Below are 9842 nucleotides of genomic sequence, written 5' to 3'. Positions count from 1 at the left end.
CACCTCCTTGGATCTGTTTGTCATGCATCTGCTGATGCACGATAAAGTGCCATTGGCTTTTCTGATGGCTTCGTTACACTGCCGACTCATGTTCATCTTGGAGTCCACTAGGACGCCAAGATCCCTTTCCACTTCAGTGCCACCTAGCAGGTCATTCCCTAGGCTGTAGGTGTGCTGGACATTTTTCCTCCCTAGGTGCAGCACTTTGCATTTCTCCTTGTTGAGCTGCATTCTGTTGTTTTCTGCCCACTTGTCCAACCTGTCCAGGTCTGCTTGCAGCTGTTCCCTGCCCTCCGGCGTGTCCACTTCTCCCCACAGTTTTGTGTCATCTGCAAACTTGGACAGAGTACATTTCACTCCCTCGTCCAAGTCGCTGATGAAGACATTAAAGAATATCGGTCCAAGGACCGAACCCTGTGGGACCCCACACCGAACCCTGTGGGACCCCAGGGGGCTGCAGGACACATTGTCCCACTTTGGGCAAACTGTCTTTGCCTAGCGCCTCCCAGCTCAGCGTACTGGAACAGCAGGGGCACAAATGGAGCAGTAGAGATGCTCTAGCTGACAGCCAGAGCATCTCACTGGAGGACCAAGTCTCCATTTGTTCAGGCACATGCTATTTTCCCATGCTCTGAGCCACTTTTTTTCAAAGTATTTTTGTTTTTTTGGGTTTTTTTGCTATTGGCATGGAAGCAAAAACCACAGTTTTAAACTTGGTGCTGTTTTTGTCTCCTCACCACTGATTGGCCGAGGGGCCCTGGTTGACCCTGCTGCTTGTGCTGATCAACAGGGAGACAAAAACAGCACCGAGTTTAAAACTGGTTTTCACTTCCCTGCCAATAAGGAGTGACCGGAAAGTGGGGTCCCTCCACCAATCAGCTGCTGGGGTGGGGGTGGGGTGCACAAAGGAACCTGCAAGGTTAAGGAGCTCCAGTGCAACCCACTTTTGCCATGAATCTGGTAGGGTCCTACCTATACCCACATTCCACCTATCAACTCCTTCCAGAACTTTTCCCTAGACTATAAATATTGCCAGGACAAGATATGTCATAATGTAGACGTTAAGAATGCTTAGTAGTTAGCCATTTCATATGTAATACCAAACAGACCCAATCTAGAGACCCCAGGATTATGCTTTTTAAAGATGGTCTTTCTTTTTCTCCTCCTTTGATGTGTATAAGTAGGTTTTGTATACAAATCTACTATTCCCTTTTGAAATGCAGTGTCCCTGAGAGCAATGAGACACTTCCAACAATACCCACAGTAACTCATGTCTTAGTCATGCCTCCAGTACAGGGATGCAAGGCTGGTACATTTATACAATATGATTTTGACCTGACAGCTAGATTTTGTGTATAGCTTGACAGAACTGTTATTTTTACGGGATGTTGCTATTGGTTGATATGCCAGAATATGATACCTAGACCAGGACTGTCCAACTGGCAGCCTGTGAGGGGTTAAATTTCAGCCTCCCCCCTTGCTGCTGCCACCACCTGGGCTTTCATCCGGCTGCTTTTCCCCATATTGCTGCAATCCAGGCTCCCCCTCTCTCCTCCAGCTGCCACTTCCTACCTCTGACTCAGCAGCCAAGGCAGTGTGACAGCATGAGGAGTTGAGGGTGAGTCCAGGACCATAAGGAGAGGGCAGAGTGGAGAAGAGAGGTTGCATATGCATGTTGCTGCAGCAGTGTGGGGAAGTGGGTACCGTTGCTGGCATGTGTTGCAGCCATGGGGGATTTGTACTTGTGCACCCATGTGGTGCTGTGGTGAGGGGGTGCCTGCATAGACATGTGGTACAGCAGTAGATAGGGGAGTACCTGGGTGTGACCCACGTGTCAGGTGGCCCGAGGGCTTGTGGCCCATGATGGTTTAGAAGTTGGACACCCATGATGTAGACTACGATGTTTTCATTTTTCAAGTAGTAGGTTAGTATAGCTCCACAGTTCCTGCTATTTCCCCCCCTTCTCTGGAATCCCTGTTGAATTCTCTTTGCACCAACTGTTCATTACTTCCATATTATAAAAGAGCATGCACACAATGGTAATAGGAGATATTTTCCAACCCAGCTTAGATGTACCAAAATTGGATTTCTGTATTGAAATTCCATGCTGCCTTTGGGGAAGAGCAGCATTTTTAGTAATGGGTTGTGTTTTTGTTTTGCTCTGACATTTGCCCGCTAGATATGTTGTTGGTTCATTCCCGTTGCCAGTGAATAACTTAATGGAATACAGAATACTCTGCATGATTTCCTAAACTGCCCAGTCCCAAAGTCCTCTGTAGCTTTCTTTTAATGTCTAGTTTAATTGGAGGCGAGGTATTCAGTAGTGGAAGAAAATTTGTTTAATTTGTACTCTGTAGAAGAAATTGAAGAAGTGGACCAAATTAACATTAAAATATACATGGTTCTCTAAATATTTGCTAATATTAATAGCATTCTGGATAGATTAATAGAAATTGATAAAGCAGTTAAAAAATTAAAAGCTACTCCAACACTTACATAAAGGTTACATGCTGGAATAGACTTCTAAAAAAAATAGTGTCACTCACCACATATCCCCATTATGTAAGTAAACAAAATAAGTCATATTCTAAATTTGTTCGCACAAAGCCCCTTACTTTCCCCACGGACAAATTAGATATATCAGATAGTACTTTTGAGAGTAGATCTCCCCTAATTGACTTGCAGTTCCTGCAAACCTTTACATTTTGCAGAAACTGCAGACGTTGTGCAACGTGCTCCAGGTTGGAGGTGGGGGCTTTAATTAGAGCGGCTCTGAGAGCTGCTCTTATTAAAGCACCTGTAGCATCACGTGTATTCAGCGTCCCACACTTCAAAAAGGTGGCAGGGGTGCTTTAACTAAAGCTTATTTGGCAAACTTTAGTTAAAGCGCCCCCACCACCTTTTTGAAACATGGGGGCACTGAGTGCACATGATGTGGAGGCTTCTGGAGCTCCAGCAGACTTGGAGCAGACTCGATTAATCGAGTCTGATCCAAGGCGTGCCAGTCTGCAAAGGTCCATCGCATATATGAGTGCCCTGCAGTTCCTTTGCGGGAAGGCAAAAGAACTGGTCACAGCATAAGGTGTTTTTTCTTCCCTCCTCTTAATAGAAATGGTCTTGTGAAGTTTCAGCCAGATTAAATTGAAGTTTCAGAAAATGGGCTTTATGTGGAAATACTTAAGTGTCCATTACTGTCCCTTTATATTTAGCACTGCTTTATGCTTTTGTGTATTTTGCAAAAACTGAAGAAGCTTTAAATAATGTCTTAGAAATTACAGAAGTTGCTAACTTTATAAAATGACACTCTTTATCAAATCATAGAAACAGTGAGGTAGATGCACGTGATAATGACAGATTGATGGGAGGTTTCAGTTGAGATCTCTTAATATTCGGAGGTATAGCAAGCGGGGCGTTTGGATTTAGAAAATGCCGTGACCTTCTTTGAGTAAATTTTCTAAAAATAAATTCTCATGTTGTTGTGCTTTGTACAGTCAACATAGAAAGTAGTTATTATGTTTGGGGTATCAAGTTTTGTAACAGCTGATTAAAGGAGTTGCATGGACCCATGAAATGGCTGTATGATCTAAACCAGAGAATGCACAGTGTATTCCAAGCGAGAATGATCCTTGCAATTCTGATTTCAGTATCTGAGCAAACCATTTTTCAGCGTCTGCATACTGGATAAGGTTTTAGAATGTATTCAAAGGTCATTGGCAGGATGGTGTTAGTTGATAGGACATTTGGCTCTTTCCATTGTTTGCTTCTGTATCATTTTGCATTTTGATTGATTTGATATCAATCAACAGCAAGGTTTTTTCAGTATAAATTGAAGGTTATGCACCATTACTTTATTTAATCAACATATAAAAAATAGTACACCAAAGAAAAATGTGTATTCTAATCCTGACTGGTCAAACCTAAGATTTATCTGTATAGATTCGATCATATTTTTATTATGACAAATAGTATTGTTTTATATGTAAAAATGAAAAATTTTATGTACTTTTATAAATCTTTTGGATATTAAAAAAATAAACTATTTCTTGGCTATTTTCAGTTACTAGACTGACTAGTTTTGTAGGCTGGCATAGGTTTTAAAATCCGCTGAAGCATAATTGTTGGCAATAGACTACCTGTGAAGCATTATCCTTGGCTTTATCTTGGCTTATAGAGTGCATAGCTATTCAAAACAGGCCATGTGTATAGCACTATTAGTCTTTGTTTTCTGTAGCGGTTTTTTCATTGATGACATAATTATGTTGGCTAATTATGTGTGCTATAAATAATTCAGACTGTCTTTTAAGTAAAATATTTTGGAGAAGTTAAAAATAACATCCAGCACTTCTGCATTGTTTTTTCTTACCCTTCCTAGAACTTGCCTGCAGTAAGTGTCCCTTGGATAAACCTAATATTGTGCAGAATAAAATTCTTATCATGGGAAAGTGAAGGGAGATAATAGTATAATTATTTATGCTGTACTGAAAAATCAGGATAGGTAACCTTATCTAAGACTTTACAACTTGAAATAAACTTGGCTTCTCTCAGGTTAACTCAGTGTCCCAGATCCTCAGTCAAATTTGCTTATATATGGGGGTTAAGTTATATGTCAGGCGAGGGTGGGGGTTGGGAACTGGTGCTACACTTCAAGGTAAGTACAAAAGTAACATTTTCATAGGTTTTGGAGACAAAATGGATTATAATTGCACATTTAAATGATAGGTAACATCTAAATAATGTAAGATCTACATTGCATGACAACCAAGCTGTTTTCTTGAACTTCATAGTTTGCTCTACGGAAACATTTTGTTGTAACCACGCTGATACCATTATTATATTTGCCTTAAAATAGATTGTATCTCATTTAAATTGAGTGGAGAAACTTTTAAATCAGGGATTAATTTAGTGTTTTGTTACTGTACATATTGCTAGTGGCAGGCTTGTTTTATCTAGGTAATGCCTCTTTAAACATATTACATGAAAAATGTAATTTAAGTTCTAAAGTAATTGTTATTTATCTGTCTTTCCTCAAACTTACCTGAAAGATTTAAAAAAGACAAAACTGAGTCAAATATCTGAGACCATTAATTAAACAGAATAGCAAAGCTCCGAACAGCATTCCTCTTTCTTAAATTATTTTTGGATCTGAATGTAGAATTTGTTACCTTAAAAGTTCTCCTGGATGCAGCTAATTCCTGGTTCAGAGGTATTGTAATTGAAAACCTTTAAACTTCCATAACTGTTGTCTTTATTTTTGGAAGCCCCAGTTATTGAAACATAAAAAAATTTAAAACAGCTGAATGCCTAGAAATTATGTTGTAAGGACAGTCTTACATCAGCATCAGGAAAGATTAGATGTCTTAATAGGCTCGTTTTTTTTCTGAATCTGTTTTTGAATTCTGTTCAAGCTTACAGTGTTTTTGTATAATTTATTTCCTATCTACATATATCATTTTCTTATTAATTTCAACTGGCATGACAAACGATACAGAATATTTTACAGTATTTGGCCGGCTCCAGAACAAAACTTGTGATTTTGATTAAAATATTAGATGTATGGAAAACATTAAGAAATTGATAAATCACTAGTTAAATGTTTGATTACATTTGCTCCTATTGCAGCATTATAATAGAAACGTGTTTTAGCCAGAAACGTAGTAGGTGCTTAGTTTGATGCACAAGATTATCTTATACACTTCTTTATAAAGTATTGTAGTCCGTATTTTAGCTTGCTTTTAAGTTTAATGTAGAGTACTGTATCGCAACTCAGTCAAATGTACTAAGCGGTAGTTTTTAACACATTTTGGATGCTGACTGATTTTGTCTTTTGTCTAATCCTTTGCAGATCTCAGTCACAGTGGATTGGGAGACCATTATGAAAATTCCCACTGGGGACAGCAGCCCACTTTCAGAAGTGAAGGCAACTGCAGTTGGGATAAAGTGATAATAGACAGGACTGACAAGGAGGCGTGGCCTTCCATTACAGGAACTGAGACTGAATCTGCCTCAGAATGTACTACAGACACTGACTCTGCCTCCAACTGTGGCTCAGAGAACAGTAGCATGGCTACAGGGAGTGCCCAAGGCAACTTCACTGGACATACAAAGAAAACTAATGGCAATAACGGCGCCAATGGAGCACTCATCCAAAGCACTTCTAACCAGAGTGCCCTTGGAGCTGGTGGAGCAAATGGTAATGGAAACTCAGCCAGAGTATGGGGTGTGGCCACAGGCTCCAGCTCTAGCCTAGCTCACTGCTCTGCCAGTGGTGGGGATGGAAAGATGGACAACATGATTGGAGATGGTAGAAGTCCAAACTGCTGGGGTGCTTCCAACTCAAATGCTGGCATTAATCTTAACCTTAACCCTAATGCCAATCCAGCTGCCTGGCCTGTACTCGGACATGAAGGAACTGTGGGAGCAGGCAACCCTTCCAGTATTTGCAGTCCAGTCAGTGCCATAGGTCAAAACATGGGCAACCAGAATGGGAACCCAACAGGCACCTTAGGTGCTTGGGGAAATTTGCTGCCGCAAGAGAGCACAGAACCACAAACGTCCACTTCTCAGAATGTGTCTTTCAGCGTACAACCTCAGAACCTTAACACTGATGGACCAAATAACACTAACCCCATGAACTCTTCACCAAACCCTATCAATGCAATGCAGACAAATGGACTGCCGAACTGGGGGATGGCTGTTGGTATGGGGGCCATCATCCCGCCCCACCTGCAAGGCCTTCCTGGTGCTAATGGAACATCAGTTTCTCAAGTCAGTGGGGGCAATGGTGAAGGAATGGGCAATTCAGTGTGGGGGATATCCCCAGGTAATCCTGCCGCAGGAAACAGCAATTCTGGGTTCAGTCAGGGGAATGGAGACACTGTGAACTCAGCATTAAGTGCTAAACAAAATGGATCCAGCAACGCTGTGCAAAAGGAAGGAAATGGAGCAAGTGCATGGGATTCAGGACCTCCAGCAGGTCCTGGGGTACTAGCATGGGGCAGGGGCAGTGGCAACAGTGGTGTTGGTAGTATGCATTCTGGAGCTTGGGGCCACCCCAACCGTAACACCAGTAATGGTGTTAATGGTGAATGGGGCAAGCCCCCAAACCAGCATTCCAATAGTGACATCAGTGGGAAAGGATCAACAGGGTGGGATAGCCCTAGTGTTACCAGCCAGAATCCTGCCATGCAGCAGGGCAATGAACAAATGAACTCTTGGGCCAAAGCTGCAGCATCTGGCACCACAGCTAGTGAAGGAAGTAATGATAGTGGTGGATGTCAAAATGAAGGCAGTACTGGGAGAGAAGGAGCTGGAGAGGGCCGAAGGAGAGACAAAGGGATGATAGACCAAGGGCAAGTCCAGTTGCCAAGGAATGACCTTGACCCAAGGGTCCTGTCCAATACTGGGTGGGGACAGACTCCGGTAAAGCAAAACACTGCCTGGGAATTTGAAGAATCCCCAAGGTCTGAACGAAAGAATGACAATGGGACGGAGGCCTGGGGTTGTGCAGCTACTCAGTCTTCAAACTCAGGGGGGAAGAATGATGGGTCCATCATGAACAGTACAAATACCTCTTCAGTATCTGGGTGGGTCAGCTCTCCACCTGCAGCTGTTCCAACAAATACAGGTTGGGGAGACAACAACAACAAAGCACCAAATGGCCCAGGGGGATGGGGAGAATCAGCAAGCTCTACTGCTGTCAATAATGCTGCTGCTGCCAAAAGCGGCCACGCTTGGAGTGGGACCGCAAATCAGGAGGACAAATCACCTACCTGGGGTGAACCTCAGAAACCCAAATCTCAAAATTGGGGAGATGGACAGAAATCAAATCCAAGCTGGACTTCAGGAGGTGGAGATTGGGCAGATTCATCATCTGTCCCTGGACACATGGGTGATGGGAAAAAGAATGGATCGGGATGGGATGCTGACAATAGATCAGGGTCTGGTTGGAATGATACTACAAGGTCTGGGACCAGTGGATGGGGAAATGGCACAAACACCAAGGCTAATACAGGTACAAGTTGGGGGGAATCATTAAAACCTAGCCCCCAGCAAAACTGGGCTAATAAACCCCAGGATAACAATGTGAGTTCCTGGGGAGGAGCTGCTTCTGTTAAACAGACTGGGTCAGGATGGGTTGGTGGGCCAGTGCCAGCCAAACAAAAAGATAACAGTGAGGCAACTGGCTGGGAAGAGCCTTCGCCACCATCCATTCGCCGCAAGATGGAAATTGATGATGGTACCTCAGCTTGGGGCGACCCTAACTACAACAACAACAAGACTGTAAACATGTGGGATAGAAACAACCCTATAATTCAGAGCAGTACCACCACCACTACCACCACCACTACCACCATTATCAACACCAATATGGCTGAACCTCAGCCACTGCACCAGTCAAGTGCCCAGCCCAACCGGTCCCCACTGCTTGGTCCAGGTATGAAAACAATTTCATTTTCCTTTAAGACAGAAACAGGACAGAATGAAAATAAGTTCATTGTTATTTCTAACGTATACAATTACATTTACCTATATTTTAAGTCCTGTGTACACATTCTGATACTAAACAGCAACTTGGGTATATGTATCACTAATATGAGTAATGGTACAAAAATGAGAACTGGTTGACATTTTCCATTTCTTCAACGTTTAATGTCATTTAACAATTTATTATTCAGTTTTTCAGGCAGGCTTTAAAAAGTTAGAATCATACAGTTTTGTGGGTTGTGTTTATTAAAATGAAAAAAAAATACAAATACATTCTTAACTTCAGAGCTCTTAGTTGCTCTGCAGGAAACTTGATCATCTGAGGGATGCTTTGTATTACCATAAAAGGATCAACAGAATCCAGGTGTGAAAAAGGACCCACTAAATTTTATGTACTGGGGGAAGGATGGGGAGCAGAATCCTGCAAGAAACCATTATGGCAGGATCTGTGGTCAAGGGCCGTTGAGCTAAGATGGCAGTAGGGGAAATCTTGGGCAAGTCTATACTCACTTGTCTTAAGTTGGTCAGATTTGCTCCATAGGATGAACTTGTGGAAGCTAAGTTTGAATTCATTGAACTCAAGAAAAAGGGGAAACATCATCAGTTCTCTCAACATTTTTGGTGTAAAGTGGTCCTGAATACATCTATCAGAAATTAATTTTGGCACAGTAGTACTTACTTGACTAGTTTTGCGTTCTCCATGTGTCAGTTTTTAAAGACCCAGGAAGAGGGATTGCTGCAATACTGTTAAAGTGCATTAGGGATTTTTATTTTTTGTTATTATTACAGCAGCATATAATGTAAACTGTCCGTAAGAAATACTTTTTTGGATATGTATGGCTAGGAGCAGATGTTACATTTGTTCCTGAGCAAGTTGTGCTTGTGTTTATCCTGGGATTGGCATGCACACACATCATACTTCCGTTATTGAGTGGTTGAATGCAGTGCAGTATTTCTACCATCAATTCAGTGATGCAGGCCTGGGATAAATGTAGAGATGTGCTTTGCATTATCCCAAGATAAATTGTTAATATTTCTTATCTGGGAAACTTTTTGTAGGATTTACCTCAGAACAATGGATATGAACTTCTGAAATTTCACTTTGTCCTAGGATAAAATTGTTTAAATGTGATGTCTGTTTATAGTCTAGTAGACTTAGAGTATTATTTGTTGAGGTATTATAAACAAAAACTGGCCTTTGTAGATTGACAAACAGTTCAGCTCCAGTTCTGTTACCTTTCTGATGTTGTACATATTTGGTACCCTCAGTAATAATTAAATACCATTTTTATTAATTCTTTGGTACCTGGAATCAGATTGTCTTTGAGAATAAGCACTGAAGTAGAGACAAGTAAGTC

General features: G+C 41.8%; 1 protein-coding gene across 7 annotated transcripts in view; it reads left to right on the top strand.

Moving 5' to 3' along the window:
• The window catches only part of TNRC6C (trinucleotide repeat containing 6C), a 182251-nt gene that overhangs the window by 118119 nt on the left and 54290 nt on the right, over nucleotides 1-9842 (top strand). For all 7 annotated transcript variants that reach the window (XM_006018326.3, XM_014517267.2, XM_014517270.2 and 4 more), the window contains one exon: nucleotides 5843-8434. In XM_006018326.3, the coding sequence (XP_006018388.1) occupies nucleotides 5843-8434 (2592 nt within the window). The remainder of the gene's footprint in view (nucleotides 1-5842; nucleotides 8435-9842) is intronic.

This window comes from Alligator sinensis, unplaced genomic scaffold (genome assembly GCF_000455745.1).
Source record: "Alligator sinensis unplaced genomic scaffold, ASM45574v1 scaffold400_1, whole genome shotgun sequence".
NCBI classification, from domain to species: Eukaryota; Metazoa; Chordata; order Crocodylia; family Alligatoridae; genus Alligator; species Alligator sinensis.
This window is presented reverse-complemented; position numbering and strand designations above follow the sequence as displayed.